The sequence below is a fragment of the Eschscholzia californica genome, unplaced genomic scaffold (genome assembly GCF_041429995.1).
Source record: "Eschscholzia californica isolate CP2 unplaced genomic scaffold, dmEscCali1.0.p SCAF_3, whole genome shotgun sequence".
NCBI classification, from domain to species: domain Eukaryota; kingdom Viridiplantae; phylum Streptophyta; class Magnoliopsida; order Ranunculales; family Papaveraceae; genus Eschscholzia; species Eschscholzia californica.
The window spans coordinates 23,967,480-23,988,980 of record NW_028238420.1 but is presented as its reverse complement, the minus strand read 5'-3'; the positions used below and the strand labels follow the sequence as shown (position 1 = coordinate 23,988,980).

At 37.0% G+C, this 21,501-nt stretch overlaps 2 protein-coding genes and 1 long non-coding RNA gene across 3 annotated transcripts; all 3 read right to left on the bottom strand.

Moving 5' to 3' along the window:
• Positions 1 to 907: 907 nt before the first annotated feature.
• Positions 908 to 2,296, bottom strand: LOC147549130 (uncharacterized). Its single transcript, XM_086668239.1, has one exon. The coding sequence runs from the start codon at positions 2,294 to 2,296 to the stop codon at positions 908 to 910; it is 1,389 nt and encodes a 462-aa protein (XP_086524365.1).
• Positions 2,297 to 4,234: 1,938 nt separating this feature from the next.
• LOC147549129 (uncharacterized) lies at positions 4,235 to 5,098 on the bottom strand. The gene has a single exon (XM_086668238.1). The coding sequence runs from the start codon at positions 5,096 to 5,098 to the stop codon at positions 4,235 to 4,237; it is 864 nt and encodes a 287-aa protein (XP_086524364.1).
• Positions 5,099 to 19,489: 14,391 nt separating this feature from the next.
• Positions 19,490 to 21,355, bottom strand: LOC147549128 (uncharacterized). Its single transcript, XR_015238281.1, has 3 exons — positions 21,272 to 21,355; positions 20,725 to 20,793; positions 19,490 to 19,577 (listed from the first exon to the last, which is right to left on the bottom strand). It is a non-coding gene; the product is annotated as an uncharacterized LOC147549128 (long non-coding RNA).
• Positions 21,356 to 21,501: the final 146 nt, after the last annotated feature.

The window sequence follows — 21,501 nt, the reverse complement described above, 5'->3', positions numbered from 1 at the left end:
TGCACCTTTTGAATGAAAGGAAGGCAGTCAAAGTATGAAAGTCTAGTAGAAAGGAGGGGAACACCCAAGTATCTGATGGGCAAGTCTCCTTCAATGAACCCAAGGGTAGCCTTGATAACCTCCTTCCCTGCTTCATCAAGTCCAGCAAAAAAGATAAAGCTCTTATGATTGTTAGCAGCCAGCCCAGTACACACAAACAGAAGGTCCAGAACTCTCCTTAGAGCTGAAGCAGACTGATAATCACCTCTCATGAACACCATGAGGTCATCAGCAAAACACAAGTGGGTGACAATGGGATTCCTGCACTTAGGATGCAAATGAAAGTCCCCAGCAACCTGTTCTTTATGAAGGAGCATAGCAAAAACCTCCATTACCATCACAAAGAGGTAAGGGGAGATAGGGCAGCCCTGCCTAAGACCTCTCTTGCCAACAAAACACCCATTCACAGCACCATTAACCACCACTGAAAATTTTGGGGTAGTGACACAGGCTTCAATCCACTAGGAGCCCCATCCTTCCTTCCATACCCCCTAACAATCTCATGAGCAAGCATTATATTGTCTTGGACGGATCTCCCTGAGATAAAAGAAGATTGATTCTCTCCCACCAAAGAACCCACCACACTCTTGAGCCTAATAGTAAGAATCTTGGTGATGGTCTTGTACACCACATTGCAGCATGCTATAGGTCTGAAATCCCCCATAGTATTCACATTAGGGACCTTTGGAACCAGGGTAAGCAAGGTAGCATTCACCTCCCCTAAAAGCTTCCCAAACTTGAAAAAGCTCAGCACAGCTCTAGTGAAGTCATCTCCCACCACTCTCCAGCACCTTTCGAAAAAGAGAGATGAGAACCCATCTGGCCCTGGGGCTTTGTCAGAACCAATGGTGGAGAGAGCAAACACCACCTACTTCCTAGTCACTGGAGTGATCAACCCCTGCAAAACATCACTAAAGATAGAATTAGAAAACTCAAAGGAGCTTAAACCAGAGTCCCCACCCTCATTTGCCTCCTCAAGGCCAAAAAAAGCTTTATAATGGTTAACACACTCATTGACCACCTCCTGTTGGTCCTCAATGACCACACCAACACCATTAGTGATCTTGTGGATGCTATTCCTAGCCCCCCTCTCCTTAATAGTGTTATGAAAGAACTTGGAGTTACCATCCATCTCAGTTAGACATTGCACTCTAGCTTTCAGTCTGAGCATGGAGACCTCAGCCTCAGCCAAATGAGTATAGCTACTCAATACCTGCTTCTCAATCCTTCTCAAGTGAACATCTTGGGGTTGGTCATGAAGAACAGCTTGGACATCCTCCAACTCCTTCCTAGCATCAACAACTTGCTGGGATAAGTTAGAGAAATTGGCAACCTTCCATTGATTAAGCTTGGCCTTAACCTTCTTAAGCTTAGTAACTAGTTGGAACATAGGGGTACCCAACACATCACATTCCCTATCCTCCTCAATCATCTCCATGAACCCAGGCTCATCACACCAACAATTGAAGAATTTAAAAGGTTTCCTACCAATAGTTGGGACCTCAAAGAGGGAAAAAACAGCAGGAGAGTGGTCCACCTGGCCAGGGGGAAGGAAATCAGCTCTAGAATCAGGAAAGAGGTGCAGCCATTCCACATTGATGAGGACCCTGTCAAGCTTAGAAAACACACTAGCAGGACCCTCTTGTCTATTATTCCAAGTAAAGAAGCAACCATAATAGGGGCAATCAAACAGGGCTGAGTCTAGCACACAAGCAGCAAAGTCCTTGTAGTGACAAGGTCTAACAAGGTCTCCCCCTTGTTTGTCATCAGGGGTGAGAATGGAATTAAAATCCCCCAAGAGAGCCCAAGGACAACCAAATCTCCCAACCAGGGACTTGATATCCTCCCATAACTCCTTTCTAAGCCCACAACTATTGTGACCATAGACCATAGCAAGAGAAAAGCATCTGGCATCACCTAGTGTAACTTGGACAGCAATCAGTTGGTCAGAGGAGAATAGCTGTGTTATTGTCAGAAGATTAGGGTCCCAGCCTAACCAAACTCTACCACCACTATGAGCAGCATAGTTATCAAGATATTGCCAATAGGGGTTAAGGGATCTCTGCACCAGCCCCTTCTTATCAAAAGAAACTCTAGTTTCAACTAAACCACACAAACTTAACTTATTCTTTCTCATGAGGTCTGTCACCTCCTTTATTCTAGTGGGGCTATTCAAGCATCTCACATTCCAGCAGCCCAAACTAACCATTTGAAGGGTGAGAGGACTTCCTGGCTTGCACACCCAACTTGGGACCATCACCACTTGATGCAGAAGCTCTCTCCTTATTGGCAAATAAAACAACTACCTTAGCCACACTGTTTGTGTGCTCAATTGCAGATGGTTAAACTTGAGAGCTGCATGGAACTCCAGGAGCCAACAACCCATCTAGAGAACCAGCACCTTCTATACCCTCCATAGACTGGGTAACTAGCCCCTCTTGCTGTCCACCCTCTGATAGGCAGACTCTTTTAGAAGCCTGGTTGGTAAGATCTCCAGTTACACTAGCTGAGTGAACCCCAACATAAGCCTGCTTGCTTTTCCACTTAACCACAGGTGTCCATTCCTCCTCCATTCTGGTGGGATAACCACACATTTGAACAAATGGGGCAACATTAGTACTCTCCATAAGGTTGGCAGGCCTAAGTTCCTTCTCAAAAGCATCATCATTGAGAATAGCAAATCTAGACCCCTGACTAGCTAAACCCTTGGTAACCTCCTTGGCCACAGGGACCCTCTTGATTGACCCCTCAAAAGGTGCATTAGTCTTCCTAGGAATAGGAGGTCTAGCAGGGACATTGCTCACATTAGCATACTGTCGAACAGGAGCACCCCCACTATTCCTACTCTCAGTGGCATTTTGTCGAACAGGAGGACCCCCACCATTCCTTGGGTGCTGATATTGCTTCCTAGGAGGGTTATTAGCTCTCTCCTTGCCAGGTATAAGAGGGCAGCGACCAGAGAAATGACCAAATTCACCACACACAGTGCAAATAGCTGGTTTCCAAGCATAATAAACTCTAATAGTGTTGATCTTAACCTCATCAGTAATCAAACTCACACTGGCTGGAAAGTTACACTTCCTATCCACTTCAACACAAACTCGAGCAAAGGACATGCGAGATTTAGCCTCGGTTGGCCTATCCAACATAATTGGCTTGCCAATCAGACTAGCAATGCGAGCAATACCTTTGGGATTCCAATAAAAAGAGAGAACATCCCACAGACTAATCCAAACAGGTATAGATTCAAGTTTCTGTAGTTCTTTTTCAATAAAAGGTGACCAGGGTTTCACAACAAACAAGTGGTTTAAAATGAAAATAGGTTCATGCTCTAAAGCAGCTTGCCTATCTTCTTCAAGAACAAACTTAATCATGTAAGCAGAGGAGCCATGAATAGTTAGAGATAACTCACCCTGTGGCTTCCATGCCTTCTTGAGAGCAGCAAGCACATTATGGTACGACATTCGACGACCCACAAATGAACCCACAAGCCAATCTTCACATTCCTTCTGCTCAGAAACAAATTCAGAAGTAGAGAACCTCGCAACTGGTTCACCATTCACCATCATTGGTTCAGTAAACTCCAGGGGAGTACTGCTCATAATCTTCTTGCCTCCCATAAACAAGGAAGCCCAATCATCTTTCCAAGAGCCATTACCTGTTGGCAACGACGAGGGATTCTTAGAGGAGAATCGCTCATCGTCCGACTTCTCCTTCCCTTTCGTGTTCTGTTTTGAGGACGACCCATCCCCGAAAGGGTCAGGGACTTCCTCGCCAGAAGCAGGGAGAAGAAACTGTGGCTCCCCTGCCACCGACATGCCTCTCCTAGAGAAACAAACCAGCAGTTAGAAACCAGTCGGAAGGAGACCAACAACAGTAATTCCAAGAAGATCGGAGGAAAAAACAGGTGTCGGCCAACCACCAAGCTGCCAAGAAAACCGGAGAAGAAAGCCGCCGCCAAACCCTAGAAAATCGCCCACCCTAGAGTTTCTCTCTCTTTGAGCCTAAACTATTTAAACCTCAGTACCTATTATTTTCTTTCTTGTAAAATTTATACCTAATTGCGTTATAAACTAATTACGAATTTAGGATGACCAATACTTGTCTTTGTCTTATGTGGTGTTTTTTTTTTTTTGATGAAAATTGGCATTAGCCTTAACTTTATTCATGGATTGGAAAAGAGTTAGTGTTGGGTTTATCTGCCCCCAACTGGCTTACAAACTGGAGTTTGATTAGAGTTCCACACATTACTTTCATTTGATATGAGAGCATCTTTTGCTAAAGTATGAGCCGCGCAGTTAAGATTTCTTGAGCAGTAAGTGAATTCTATATCATGTAGTTTATTGAGTTCGGATAGTATATCAGTCATTATTGGACGAATTCTCCATGGCGTACTCTTCTCGATCGATAGACAACTATTAATCACCACCATCGCATCACCTTCAACAATAGCTGGAAATTTGTTCACTTGTTTCACTAAATTCAATGCCAATTGTGCCGTTTTTGCTTCAGCCTCTAACGAGCAAGATGCCGCAATCTTACTAGTTCCAGCTGCTACAAAATTTCCTTTAGAGTCCCTACACACCACTGCTGCTGCTGCCTTTCCATGAATAAAGGCAGCATCAAAGTTGAATTTCACTCCTCCTGCTTTCGGTGCTTGCCACATCGATGGTGTTTCGTCATTCTTCTCCCTTCTAGTCTGTCTATTAGGGCCATTGTCGGTCTCTTTAAAATCATTGTGCATTAGTTTTGCTGCATGAATAATGCCTCCTATAGACGGTTTTATTCCTTCAAACAACCATTTATTTCTCGCCTTCCATATAAACCACACAGTATAAAGTTTCTCCGTACTTGCATCTTCTTCTCTGCTTCTTTCGATCCATTCACATAGTATATCAATGAAACGCGACTCATCGACAATTCTTATGTCTAAGGAATAAGAAGCCCATATTTCTTTCGCCATTTTGCACCGTTTAAATATATGATCCACATCCTCATCTTCTTCCTGGCACCATGTACATGTTTTTGATATATGGTCACTAAACCCGAGAGTTTTCATTTTTGTGGGCAGTGCATTGTGTAAAATTCTCCATAAGAAAATTTTTACCCTCGGAGCAACCTGTACTTTTTTCCAGAATTTGTGCCATGTTAATCCACTTGATAACTCCATATGGAAAGACGTTGTTGGCTTCGTTCTCTCTATAGATTAATATAGAGATTTGGAAGTGAAAATCCCCTTGTCTGTGTGAACCCAAACAATTCTATCATCAGTACAATTTTGGCTTAATGGTATTTGCAATATGGCACTACTTGACAACTCGTCAAACATCTCCTCAATCATCCGCTTTTTCCATTGCCTATCTTCATCAATCAGCTCACATACCTTCTTAACACGGATCTCCTCTTGGTAATCTTCATTTCGACCTGGTTTAAATCCTCTTAGATTTGGTACCCAAGGATCTTCCCATATGTTTATGTTTTTACCATTCCCAACTGAATAACACATACCTTCCGCTATATTTGATCTCATTTCTAACATACTGCGCCATGTAGAAGTAATTGGTGATTTAGGTTGGTAATTCCAGAAATTTATATTCTTAAGATACTTCGACTTTAAGAGTTGAACCCAGATCGCCTCAGGTTCCATTAGAAATCTCCATACAAGCTTTCCTACTAATGTCTTGTTCACACTCCCCACATCTCTAATTCCAAGGCCACCTACTTCTTGACTAGCTTGAAGTTTCCTCTAATTCAGATGATGCATTTTAAAAGTATCCGTGTTATGTCCCCACCAAAATTTTCTTTGCTTCCGTTCAATTTTATCTATAACCCCCTTTGGTGCAATATTATTCGAAAGAAAATAAATTGGAATGGATGATAACTCACTTTTCAAGAGAACCGTGCGACCCGCGTGTGATAAGGTATTTCTCTTCTAGCCGGCTAACTTCTTATCTATTTTTTGCACAATAAAGTCATATGATGACAACTTGTGTTTTGGCTTTAACAAGTAATTTCCCAAGTATACATCATGTTTTTTCATTTCCTTCACCCCCAAAATATTTAGTACCATTGCCCTTTTGTCCTCATCACTATTAGCACTAAGATGTATAGAGGATTTCTGATAATTAATAAGTTGACCCGAACAAGAAGCATAAGTTGTCCTTTCAATCCAATAATATTTGTTTCGGACGCTTTCCCAAAGAAGAAGAGATCATCGGCGAACATCAAATGGCTAACACTTGGTGCCTGTCTATTCACCTTAAGTCCATTGTACAACCCATTAGTTTCAGCTTGTATAACAAGCTTAGTAAGGGTTTCCGAACATACGATAAATAGATAAGGGCTTAACGGGCACCCTTGTCTCAGTCCTCTCTCGCTATAGAAAAAGCCCTTGGGTCTTCCATTCAATAATACCGAGAAAGATGCAGTAGTAACACAGTTCATAATTAGTCGATGAGTATTGGCAATAATTCCATTTCGAATAAGTACTTCACTTAAAAACTTCCAATCAACCCCGTCATATGCTTTATACATATCAACCTTCAACGCAAAAGCACCATCTTTTGCCATTGTATGTGCCGTAGAGTGGAAAATCTCTTGTGGAACAATAATATTATCAGCTATTTGTCTTCCCGGTACAAAAGCATTCTGTGTTGACGATATCAATTGTCCCAAAAGAGGACGAATTCGATTGGTCGATATTTTGGTAATGACTCGATACAATACGTTACACAAAGAAATAGGTCTATAATCAACAGGGGTTTCTGGATTTGAGACTTTGGGAATAAGAGCAATATGAGTATGATTGAAGTTACTTGGCAATACTCCTTTGTCAAAAATATCTCTGATTTGATTTGAGACTTCATCACCAACAATGTGCCAACATTTCTTATAAAATAATGCAGGAAACCCATCTGGACCCGGTGCTTTGCATGACTTCATCTCTTTTAAAACACCCCATATCTCATCCTTCGACGGAACAACACTAATCATCAAGTTGTTTGTAGATGAAATTGGTCGATTTGTCAATTCAAAGGCATCTGGAAACGGAGTTATCGGTTCTGCTCTGGAGGCCCTGTAAAAATGATCAAGGAAAACATTAGCAATTTTAGTTTGGTCAGCAGACCATGATTGATCTGCCAACTTAACAGCAAGAATACAATTTTTTGTTCGACGATTAAGGACCGAAAGATGGAAAATTTTTGTATTGCGATCATTGTCGTGCACCCAATGCTTCTTCGCTCTTTGCGCCCAAAAGCTCTCTTCCATTCTTCGTAGTTCCATTAGTTTCTTAAGTATTCGGTTTTCCTCCTCCATACCCAACCTTGAAGGTGACTGATTTTGAGCTTCTAATAGTTCTTCCTCAGTTTCCTTAATTCTTTTAAAAATCTGACCCACTTTATCCCTACTCTACACCTTAAGCGTCTTCGCCAATTGAGGTAATTTATGTGTTACCCCTCCTCTTGCTTGCTGCCAAGAATTTTTAATCACTTCCTCGAACTCCTCATGTACTGTCCAATGCGCCTCAAATCTAAAAGGGATACCGCCTTTAATTCTAGGCTTCGATGTGTTAACGATAATAGGTGCATGATCACTGTTAACTCTAAGAAGATGCTTCACTTGTGCATCGGGATACCATACTCTCCAATCTATTCTCACCAACACACGATCTAATCTTTCTATGATATGACTTTGTATTTCTCTCCCATTCGACCAAGTATAGGCTGGTCCCGAATATCCAATATCAATCAACTCACAATCCGTAATCATATTTCTGAATTATTCTGTAGCTTTTTTATTTAACCCTGCACCTCCCCATTTTTCTGCTACACTCGTTACAGCGTTAAAGTCTCCAACTGCACACCATGGTTCCTGCATTTGTGATTTAAATCTTCTCATGAACTCCCAAAATTCTTCTCTATCATTAGCACAAGGAGGCCCATATACACACAACAAATTCCACTTCTGTAGGTTACCTACTTCCTCAATCTTGGAGTGTATATGATTTGGTAAACTAGAAATTATCTCCACCTTTACTTCATCATCCCAGCCACAATCCACCACTACGCCCCAAAGAAGGTACAATATGATATTTCTTATAGTTAAGCTTTTGTATCCAAGTTTCAGATGATACTTGAGATAGTTTAGTTTCAGACAAGAAAACAATGGACGGTTTAATTGTCCGGAGGAATGAATTTACGGACAGAATTGTCGGAGCATTCCCCGCTCCTCGACAATTCCAGCTTTGTACAATCATCGTGTTAGCGGCCTTGAAGGGCTGGTCGCCTCTACCCGTACTTCAGTCAAGTTGTCTGTGTCATTCTTTCCTCTCTTCCTCTCTTCTTCCTCTGAGTTTTCATCAACTAAACTAAGAGAACGACTTCTTTTCTTATTTTTTATCACCTCTGTATTTTCTTTCAACTCTCTCAGCTTTGGTTCCGTCTTCTTCCCTGGTCCCCTTTTGTACTTTTTCTGTATTTTCCCATTATCTTCTTCTCCTCCTCCTCCTCCTCCTCCTCCTCCTTTAAGTGCATTCTTTTTCATTATTCTTTGTTCCATGTTCCCTGTACTGTTTTGTAATTTATTATACTCTCTTAGATTTGGTGACAACTCTATACCAATTTGGCCCTTCCCATTTAACCCAACCACAGTCATTTCATTTGTTGTAAGAGTGGGTATGTTTGCTTCTGCTGTTTGTCCCCCTGCGGTTTCCATCGGGTCATCTTCTGCTCTTTTGTTTGATGATATGATAGGATTTTCTTGATGTGGATTTGGTCCCCCTTCCGTAACTGTTGCAATCCGAGTACGAGGTATATTATTCTCGTCCATAATTGTTTCATATGTGAGAATATGTGTTTTCCTTAATCGTTCCTCCTTAGTTATGGAACGTGCATAATCTTCTGATTCTCTACTACCCGAATGAGGTAACTTTCTCGAATTACTGGATTCTGCTTCCTTTGAATTTGATTTTTCTAGATTCTCTTCGGCCCTTCTCGTCGGAATCCATTTTCGGCTCTCTTCTCTGATTCCTCTTTGCCGGAAATCAATCTTTATAGTATTTCCAAAGTCCGCCTTCATAACATCACTGAATCTTGGTATAAGGAGCTTCTTAGCTTTAGCTTTTATATCTTCCGGCCAATTATCTGATATTTTCTCTCGTATCTTTGCTCTAGTAATACAATCCGCCATTAAGTGCCCAATTTTTCCGCAAAAGTAACAACATCTTATAAGTTTCTCATATTTGATCTGTATTGAACTTTGTCGTTTGTCTGGTAATTCAATAGCTATCTCACTTCTTAGAGCCTTGGTTACATCAATACGAATTCTAATTCGAGCGTACATACCCCACTTAACAGTTTCCTCTTTCTGAATCTCCCTTGTGATGCCAATTAGGTTACCAATCTTGCTTACTGTTTCAATTGTCAAAAACTCAATTGGTAACCCATGAATTTGTATATTGAATTCAGTTTGATCAAATCGGTAATCTGATGGGAGTTTGTTTCTCTCACATCGCTCCCAAATCAATAATTCATCCTGTAAGTACCACGGCGATCCTTCTTCCACTTTCTCTCTATCAATTGTTAATTCAAAAGTAATTAGGTCCATGAAAATCCTTCACCCAAAATTTTCCTACTGGTTTCCAGACTCCTATTAGGGTCATCTTCAATACATTAGTAGTCATCTTCCTTCCTGAGATTAGTTTTATTGCCAAGCTTTTTCTTGCTTCTTCTTCTGAGATTGCATCATCCTCTGATAACTTGAAGATATTTTCATCTTCCTTCCCCATTAAAGCCCCCATTAATACCACCACAGATTCATAGTCATCATTTCTTATCTCTATATCTCTATCCTACCGATCGTCCATCCCTTGTGAATAGAATCCGGCGAGAAGCTTTCCTTATCAAAAAATGGCTCTCTCAACAGAACCCCCTCTCTTAGGTGGTCAATATAAGGGACAAACATATATTTTATGTGGACAAACAATTTCGGACTCGTTACAACTCAATTATATTTGGCTTAGTTTACTAATACTTTATACCAAACGACATTACAAATTAATTATGGATTCATGGTAACCAAGAAATGTCTGTCTTAGGTGGCCAATATATGGACAAACATATATCTTATGTGGAGAATAAATTTCTGGTTCAATCTAACTCAACTATATTTGATTTAGTTGACTTCTATTTAATAGGGGGTTCGGTCTTAAGACGCGCCTGACGAAGTCCGTCTCGCGCCCGTCTTAGACTTCTCATGAACTCCTAACGTGCATGGCAGAATACAAGACGTGCTTGGACTTTCGCTCGAGCCTCTTTGCTTGCCTGAGACCGTCCTGACCAGCAGCTTCTCTCCAATATGTTTTTTATTTGTTGTTTCCCTAATTGTTTAGAATTATTCAAAACGTTGAATTTCTGAATTTGAAATTATAAATTTTTGTTTTTGAAGCCTTTTCAAAACTGAAAGTTTTAAAAACATGTTCATAAAACCTATTTCAAATTTTAATTTTGAAAACAACTTATATAATTTTAAATCTAATTCAAAACTAATCAATTGATATCTGAAACTCATTTTCAGATTTATCAATCTAAACAAACAAGTCAAAATTCAGTCCAAAAGTAGTAAAAAATTAGCTCGTGCAAGAGGCTCTAACGCCATTGTTGGATACTTGAGTCTCCTAATATTATAAGTGGAATCTTAAGCATCTATACGTCTAACACTAGGTTTGTCCGGATCTCATGCATGCAAACTAATGATGAACTAGGTCGGGTTAGTAATATACCTGCATCGCTTTCCCATAGACTGAACTGATCGCTTTTGCTGAAGAACACGAGCTCTAAATTAGAGCTCCACTGCTTGAGACACCCGAACAATCGACTTAATCTTTCGACTTTCAAGCCAGCTAAGACTTTATTCAGATGTTAAGACGAAAAACTGAATCATCTTTAGACTAAATAAGTAGCTGGAGCTTTTTCTCTATTTTTGTCTTCTGCTTGATTTTGCAGAGATGGAATTTTATTGAGAAAATTCATCACTCAATTATGTTCTAATGGGGTCTTGATATAGAGACTCCTAAAGTCAGAATCCTGAATCAAGATTCAATAACGACCACAGAAAAGAAGAAACCCGTAATCCTATTCTTAGTAGAATTTCCAAATGGGACAAAGTGTCATCTGGGACTCTATGTCCTAGTCGATCATGCTCTGGTCTAGGACTTTATAAGGTCGATCTTAGCGAGGCCCGGGTCAGGGGCCCTAGCAATTTTTTGGCACTTTCGCCTGCTTTTTGCTATCTTTGTTCGGGCTTTTCCCAGACTCTTTTGGGGTACTTTTAGGCGCATTTAGTTAGGGCCCTTTCATCTGATTCCCTCTAGTCGTTTAACCCGTTGTAGGATCCGATCGAAGTTAGTCGCGAATCATCCAAGTGATTCGTAAATCACAGTTGGTTTATAACTAAAGATTACGATCCTTAAAACAACCGACTTGATGATTTTCTTCATCATTTATCCTATCTGACAAATTGAGCGCATAGTCATCTTGGTTGAAGGACATTTCCTTTAATGTACTCAAATAAATATTATCCTCTAACAGCGCTAACACATGACTTTCAGCAAGCAAGTATCCTCACAGCGCATGGTCATCTTCGTCGAAGGGCATTTCCTTGCAAGACTTAACTGACTTTAGCATCAAAGTCTCTATTTCGCAGACCCCCCATTCCAGGTCATTATTTATAAAAAAAGAACATTCAAGAGAGATACGATCAATTTTCTAGAAATGCCTAGAAAATCACTTTCCACGACATCAATGGGGATAATAAATCTTTCTGACATAATGCAGAACCACGGGGACCAAGCCTCCATGAGCAATTGATGGAGTCTTTCAATACTTTTTTGTGTTGTCATAACATCTTTACTAACTGTTTGAGTAGTTTTATCAGTCTACATTTGACTAGTATAAAATGAGTAGTAAGTTTTTACCGTGGTGATTCTTTTAACCTCGTATTGTGAATGAATTGTTTCATCAAACTAATCAGTAGTCTATATCGAATTATTAGAGGGCCTACCAAAAATATAGTTGAGTAGTAAATTGGTAAGACGTTTTGCTTATTTATATAATTATTTGACGATCTACTTCAACATTGCACCTAGGGAGTAAGGGTTGTACAATCAGTCGGTAACTGACATTTAAGACCCAACCATAAACCTATCTAAAGGGTAGGTTGCTGGATAATTCAATCGGAATCAATCTGTTTATGGTTTGGTTCAGTTATCGAACCAATATATCAACTCCAAGAGCCTTACAACCGCTAGGTATTTTCCTATTTAATAACTCTATTGTGTCCAAATCATATTCAGATACAAACACTGGTTAGATATAACATGATCACTCTTTGTCAAGTTTTTTTGTACTCAGTTAGAAAGTCTTTAGATTAAATATTCTTTCCCAAGCCAAGCATAAGATTCAGGCACAATATATGTCACCCTAACTATTTAAATGGTCACTTCATGTCTCAAACAATAGCTATAGATGTCAATGATCCAGTAAACAAATCGAATCAAACCGTAGGATAAATACACTAAGAAACAAGTCTTTATGTGTACAAATATAAAAATGTAGCACGCCCAAGTGCTAAGATCAATCAAAGGCCTACAAAAGAGGTCAAAGAATATTTCTATAAAAACTACAATTTCTAGAAGACTAATTTAGTACATGCAGTGGCGGACCGAAGAATTTTTAATTCAGGGGGCACATTTTAGTAGTAGTAAATAAAGATTTAGATGAAAGTGAAAAATATTCATAACACACACACACATATATAGTTGACCGCACTGAGTCTTCGTTTTCTGACACAAAATTAGACTAGAAGCTTCTCAATTTTCAACAATTTAATACCTTCTCAACTTATTCTAATATGAAAATGAAAAATACAAACTCGCAGAAAGAATATGAAATAAAAGTACAAAATCATAAATTAAAAACTAAACCAAGTGAATCCTGGAACATATATTAAATATTGTTAGTTGATTAAAGTGATTAGAGTATGATTGAAAAAAAAAAAGTGTATAATAAACTTCCCATGAAATAAAACTGGGATGAAAGAGTTGTGTTTAGAATAAATATGAACCTATTGATTAAAAAGAACCCACCATGAGCGGATCAAGATTTTAAGTCAATCCTAACTTACCTAAAGTTATTAGAGAGTAAAGTTTGACTTGTCACGTATATGAATTTGTAGAGTATAACTTAAAGCCATTTTTTGGTGAATACACTATCTCTCTATCAATATTCTAACATCAAAATAAGTTAATTCTGGACCTTCACATAAGAATAAATGAGATTCGCGTAAATTTTATAAACGATTAAACCATCATAAAAATACAATAGCAACGCACGAAACAAACCATTTAATGTTTGTTAGTTATATAAAGAAATAATATAGCTCATAAATGATTTTCGGACGAAAATATAACATCAACGAACACACATGAACTCTAATAAAATGGAAGACAAAATTGAGTTAGCAAAGAAAATGGCCAAAAAAAAAATTAGGGTATGGGCCAAAAGTTAAAATAGACAAATACAGAGAACAAACAAGAAAGTAGTTCAAAAAATGAGAATAAAAAAATATATTGTCACTTATTGGATTCCAACATGTGACCATTTGATTGTATAACAAGCTAAGGAACCAGTTAACTAACCCAACCTATATTTTAATATTTACTTAACTTAATAAAATAAATTCACAATTAGAGCCAGGATCCCCAATCCTGGTTCAGCTCTTGAAACCCACTTTTGAGGTGTGGGAGGACGTGCCCCACAAGCCCCTTAGGGAGTCCGCCCCTTAGTACTTGAGCCTATAAACACAAATATGTTGAATGCCCTCGATAATTACCAATTCACCAAAATACTGATGTTAAAATACAAAATACAACAAAAACACCTGTGCCAATACATTTTATAAACACTAAATTTGTATAAAATACACATTCACCACATCAAAACACTCGCAATAAGAAAAAGACGTAATAACACACCAAAATACAAATTTAATACTAATTGTACAATGTACACAGAATAATACTATTCAAATTCATACCAAAAGCATTAGTCTTGTTCAAGAAATGAAATTAAATCAAACTAAAGACTACAAAAATTAAAGGGTAAAACATTAACTAGACATGCCAATTCAGCAAGCACTAGCCTAAAAATACAACTACCCTTCAAATACACCAACATACATACAATCGAAGCACACGAAAGATTAATTTTGTAAACTCATGGAATAACATAAATACAAAAAAAACATAGGAATTATACAACACAACAACGAAAATGTATTGAATAGCTAATTCTAAAATGTACACAAAAATACTATTGCAACATACTATTTTAGTTCGGGCTTTTCGCACTTTCGCCAACCTTTTGCTATCTTAGTTCGGGCTTTTCGCGCACTCTTTTGGGATACTTTTAGAAGATATTGGTTACTTTACTAATTGGACTTAAAAAGTAAACAAGTATCACTTTTAAGCTCGTCTGAAACTTTAGGTACAACACAAGCATACAAGTATCAAGGGAAATCATTTTTTTGACTAAGAGTATTAATATGGGGAACAATTTTCGCACATGCCCCTTACCAGACTCGCCACTGGTTACCGAACCAATATACCTGAACATTGTTGTTCTGTTGGATAACCTCAAGGGTAACTCAAAGAGCCTTACAACCGCTGGGTATTTCCTATTTAACAACTCTATGTACCCAAATCACATTCAGATACAAACACTGGTTACAAATAACATGATCATTCTTTGTCATCTTTTTTGTACTCAGTTAAGAAGCCTCTAAATTAAATATTCTTTCTCATGCCAAGCATAGGATTCAAGCACAATATATGTTACCTTACCTAATTAAGTTGCCACTTCATGTCTCAGACAATAGCTGCTATAGATATCAATGACAGCACTAGGAATCAAACTATATGATATACACTAAGAAACAAGTGTTCATGCGTAGAAATATAAAAATGTAGCACGCCCAAATACTAAATTTAGTATTTACACTCTGATCAATCACAAGCCTATAAAATAGGTCGAAAAATATTTTTATTAAAACTACAATTTCTAAAGGACTAACTCGGTACATGAGCCTGTAAACACAAATATGATGAATGCCCTCGACAATTACAAATTCACAAGAATATATTGATGCAAAAATACAAAATAAAACAAAAACACCGATGCCAATACATTTAGTTTGAGTTGTGTATTGTATATACACAACTCAAACTAAATGATACATTCACCTTATCAAACACTAAATTTGCATTAACTACGCATCCAATAAGAAAACACATAATAGCACACCAAAATACAAACTTAATACTACTTGTACAATGTACACAAAATAATACTATACTATTCAAATACATACAAATGTAATTCATACAAAAGAGCATTAGTCTTGTTCAATAAATGAAATTGAATCAAACTAAAGGCTACAAAAATTAAAGGGTAAAACATTAACTAAAGGCTACAAAAATTAAAGGGTAAAACATTAACTAAAGGCTACAAAAATTAAAGGGTAAAACATGAAGACTAATAACTATTTTATGAATACTAAGTGAAAGTTCATAAATTACCTTTCAATTGTTCTGATGGAACTTTCGACTGAAGGTAAACCTAGCAACAAATTACCTTCCTCAAGTTTAGAAATTCAGAAGATATACCCAATGTTCTGAAACTACAACTTACAACATCATAATTCACTACAGCAAAATTAGTCATGACATGAACATAAAAACATCTGAAATAAAACAAGTTGTTTTACTTGTTTTGCAAAACAACAAAAGCTAAGAATGTGGGTATTTTCCAGGACGACGCGTACAATTAAGGAGCCCCCCGAAAGCTGGCTTTCAGATTGTACCTCAATATATTCCTTAAATAGAAAGTAACTTGAAAGTTACCTTTCAAGTAAATTACAAGTGAAGTTACTGCTTCAGTAAAACTAGAAAACTGGATTTAAGGTTGCATCACGGAAATAAAAATATTTCATGATAAAAGTGTAACAATATCGTAAAGCAGTAAAAGTGAATGAATAATATACCTCAATGTATTCCTCTCTGACCGTTAAAGCAGTTCCTGGGTGTATGCGTTTAATGGTAGCTCATAACAAGAGGATACATTGAGCTCGCATTGTGAATTTGAAACTCAGTTAACAACAGCCTTGTTGTTATCAAATTTGCGGTTGCATAATGGGCTAGGAAACCCTTTCTCCTATAACAAAAAAGTTATGTGAATAGAGAACTAATATTCTAAGACAACAGTGAGCTCAAGCAAGGGAAAGGAGTAACGTTACAGTTTTACTATGAGCATGTTGTAAGTATCTTTTATGATCTCAATTTAGAGTCAGTCAATTGTTTTATCAGAACCGATAACTCGTCGATATAGCTCAATTATTATAAGGCCTACTTCAAATATAGTTGTGGAGTCAATTGGTGAGGGATTTTGCTTATTTGTATGATTATTGGAGAGCTTTGAGACCATTAATGACATCTTGGTAGAATATAAGAGAGCCTATTTAACTAAATAATCTTGGTTCATTATCTGAAATTTTTTCATGGTTAGCACTAGAAACTTATGGACCAAATTAAAAGCAGTCAAGAATGTAAGTTACCCTAACATATTCAGATTTAAGTAGTTCTGACACAAACACTAGTTAGAAATAAGACTCATGAACCTAAGGACCAACTCTAAGAGCCTTTCAACCGCTAGGTATTTCCTAATCAACAACTATATTGTGCCCAAATCATACTCAGACACAACCACAGGTTAAAAATAAGATGGTTCGCACTTAATATGTTCATTACTCAATTAGAAAGCCTCTAGATTAACATCCTTTCCCACGCCAGACATAAGATTCTGGCACAATGTATATTACCTAACTATTTGAGTTGCGACGTCATGTGCTTTCCCAAAACAGTTATAGATATCAATGATCCATTAACAAAATTGAATGAAACAATGGGAAAAATACACAAAACAACCAACTTTCACAAACAAGTATGACGTGTACAAATATAAAATGTAGCACACCCAAATAATAACGACTAATTTGGTAAATGCACCTACAAACACAAATATGCACACTGCACTCGATATTGACCAAGGAACGAAATTTCTCGAAACGTTTTCTAAATTTAGATTAGGTGCACGAACTCATACTTACAACTATTTCCTACATAGTTTCCACCGACATGAGGAAATTTTCGACCGAAAATGTTGGGCATTTCGAAACTTCCACAACATGATGGAAATTTCGATTGATATCATAGAAATCTAGTAAAAAATTTGGAGAAACTAGTACTAGAAACATATCTCTTCCTTCATCTTTTTTATCTTCATAACACTCCTAATATACCTGTGTAATTGGCGATACATTTTCAAACTAACATAGTTTGTTAACTATTAACTATCATAAGTAAGAATGTTATCTTTCAGATGTTATAGCCAAAAAGTTATTCAATTTACCCCCGGACGTAACTGTGTAATTGTTAATGCCCCCTCAAACTAATAGATTATGTTAATTGGTTGGAAACATCATCTTTATGTTCACTATGGTTTAATAATCTTGTTATACATAATCTAAACTATATATTTCCACAAATGTTTCCACTTTTGGACCGAGCGAAATTTCCACCAAAACCGAAATTCTATTCCTTGATAATAACAACAAAATTCACAAAATGCTGATTCTACATTACATATTCACCAAAATACTAATTCTTTTTGCTTGAGTAAAACTACTAATGCTATAAAAGACAACACAACAAAAACATCCGTGCCAATACATTTTACGAACACAAAGAAGCGTACGAACATAAAATGAAGCGTATTTAGTATTGTATATACACCACTCAAACAGTGACACACACAAGATATTAAAATATTAAATTTGTATAAACAACTTAACCAATAAGAAAAATACATAATAGTACACCAAAATACAAATTTATTACATGCTAATTGTACAATGTACACAAAATAATACTATTCTAATCATACAAATATAATTCATACAAAAAGACCATTTATCTTGTTCAGTAAATTGAATTGAATCTACGGTAAATGGCTACAAAAATTAAAGGGCAAAACACTACCTAGACATATGCCAATTCAGCAAATACTAGCCCAAAAACACAACCACCCAAGAAATACACCAACATATATTAAAAGGAAGCACACCAAAGATTATTTTTGTAAACTCATTCAATAACACATATTCAAAACGAAAAAGGCACATAAAAAATATTAATCCCGTACATGCTCTTACAGAGGTAATCGACTAATAAAGAAATATTGAATAGCTATAAACACTACTACACAACCCAATAATAAAAATATAATTTACGCCCACAAGAGACTAACTGTAAAACAATTAACACACCAAATAACTCGATACGTATACTTAACTCAACAATCAAAACACCACTTACACGATAAAACAGTCAAAAATACTAATACCATAGACAAACAATCCAAAATATAAATTTCATATACAAAGCAATTCAAAATACAAATAGTACATACAACTATTAACACAATAATATATGTAAGTACGCGTATAAAGAAAAGTCTGACATACTAACTCTGATCCACATAACCCGAATACTCGGTACAACCACCAAAAGTTACAATTAGAATTAGGACATACACAGGTAATCATACTAAATTTGCACGTGAATACCAAGTAGATATACTAAATGTTTATTTGCGGAATACCAAACCAACAATTACGTGTACTACTCGGCGTGCTAAAAAACATCATCCAACTGTAATGAGCATCAGAAATACTAATCTTGTATAGTATTCAAGTATATATATAAGAACCACACAAAAATACCAAATAAAAACATAATGATACAAAAATACCAATATAACAATACATAGCACATTAAGACTAATAACTAAATACAGGTAACGAAAGCTTAGAGATTAGCTTTCGACAAGATACACCCATCTATATCTGCTCGAAGTTTAAAAATTCAGAAGATGTACCCAATGGTCCGAAACTACCAACATAAAACATCGGAATCACTAGAACTTAATTGGTCATGACATAAACATAAAAAACATCGGAAATAATATAAATTGTTTTACTTGTTTAGCAGAACAACAAAATCTAAGAATGAGAGTATTTTCTAGGACGATGCGTACAATTGTAGTGTTATTTAGGAGCCTCAGGTTTTTGTATGCTGCTCTAGATGATAGTTTCGATTTATCATTTTAATTCATATAAATAGAACAGTAACTTGCAAGTTAGATTTTAAGCAAACCACAAGTGAAGTTACTACTTCGATAAAACTAGAAAGCTGGGTTACTTTAGCATCACAAAAATAAAAATATTTCTTGATAACCATAAGCATATCATAAAGCAGTATAAACGATTGAGTAAAGTACCTCAATATATTCCTTTTTAACCGTTCCACCACGGTCCCGTCACAAACCTTGCATTACGGGTTCTAGCCTTCAGTCTTAAAGCAGTTCCTGCATGCCCACGTATCCATTGGTAATGGGTGTGTGCATTTAACGATAAGTCGATAACAGGAGGATCTTTAGACCTTATATCTATTGTTTCATAGATATATTAAGCTAGCATTGTGAGAATTTCAGTTAACTTCTTACATGTCAATAACAACAACATTGTTATTAGCGAATTTGTGGGTGCATAATGGGCTACAAAACCCTCTCTCTTATAATAAAAAAGTTAGGTGACAACACAACTCCAGATATCTTAAGATCACAGTATGCTCAAGCAAGAAAATGAAACAACATTACCGTTTTATAATCTCTCTTAAGAGAAATAGAAGTTGTTAAGAATGACAACTTTCTCTTGCCAAAGTTATTCTTATATGAATTCAGTAATCTTTCCTCTACTCAACATTTATGGTATAACTCTTTGAAATCCCCCCCCCCCCCTCTTAAAAGTAAATCTATTCATCTAAAAGTTGAATTGTCCCCTGCTATTCTTCATTGGGTTACTTAATCAACCAAGCCACTCTTACGTGCAATGACGAGTTGTATGCCCTAGACTTTAACCACTTTCACGCAAATAACCACTTCGATCCAGAAAATTATCAAATAAATAAAGAATGTATCGCTTCGACCTAGGGGCAAAGTACTTGAGCTACTATTTCTTTTTCTTCCAAAAGTAACCAAAACCACAACCACTAAATTCAGCAAAGACCAATTCCCTTCACCACCCTGACATTATAGATTCTTAAATCACTGCAGACGATAAACTCAACAATGGCACTAGCTCGACTGAGTTGGTCTATATATTACTACTAGGCATGTGTGCCCTATGTCTCAACATACATCAAGAATAGTATTCTTTTATTCTGTTAGATATTTTAAACGTCTTCAAAATTGTTTAATTTATCAAAAATAAGTAATTCCTCAAGAACTTGACGAAGTCAAATTACTTTTTCGACCCTTAAAAAGGTAAAACACCTAATTGAATTTGCAAGGAGTGATTAATTAGCTTTAAGCTCAACAGGGAAAAGGTCTATAAAATCATTAAAAAATCACATAACAAGCATTGATAGCATTACCGAGTGCAAGAAGAAGACAAATTTCAGAAAGAAAATAATTTAAATACAATTACTTGTGTTTCTGAGATGTTGGGGCCCACCTGACGACCCTTCGTAAGGTATGTTACGTACGTCTTTCCATCAAATTATGTATTCGACCACATGTTCGCCTACCATACACATTGAAACAGTTAGGGGAGGTCTACTGCAAGAAGCAGATTCCTCAATAAATCGGATAGAGGAAGCCCAATAAGTGAACGAAAGATAAAACGAATCCTGAAAACCAGAATTATGTCAACAGAAAAAGTCAAGAAAAAACTTCCAAATTTTTACTGAGTTCACCGCTTGCTCTTGCCGGAGTTGTTCATCTAAAAATGTTCAAGTCCTCCGACTATTACATTTGGTTTTGGGGTTAGCTATCCACCAACAAGTCAATCTTTCATGCAACAACTAGGTCCGAGATAAGCAAACATAGAACTATTGGTTGCCATTTTCAGTATGTCTGCTTATGTTTGCTAAATATGTGTGCCCTGTTGCCATTTTCAGTATGTCTGCTCATTTCAAGAAACTATCCGCATAGTACAACATAATCAAGTAAGAACTAAGGTATACGGACCGGTCTATCTATTTCGAGGTGAATTTGAATACCTTGGAGACTCCAGCCACTTCTACAACGTAATCGGAATTGGAAGTAATGAAAGTATGAAACACAATCATATGGTCTTGAAATACTGGAGATGTACCCATTGGTCTGAAACTACCAACATACAACACCAGAAATCACTACAGCTGAATTAGTCATGATATAGAACGTTAAAACATCTAAAATAGAACAAGTATCGACAAATCTGGCCTCTTAGCCTAATGCCAAATTGCAT

What these genes read in the sequence shown, in the direction of transcription:
- LOC147549130 (XM_086668239.1), bottom strand. Translation starts at nt 2,296, where the DNA reads ATGGTCCCAAGTTGGGTGTGCAAGCCAGGAAGTCCTCTCACCCTTCAA.
- LOC147549129 (XM_086668238.1), bottom strand. Translation starts at nt 5,098, where the DNA reads ATGAAAACTCTCGGGTTTAGTGACCATATATCAAAAACATGTACATGG.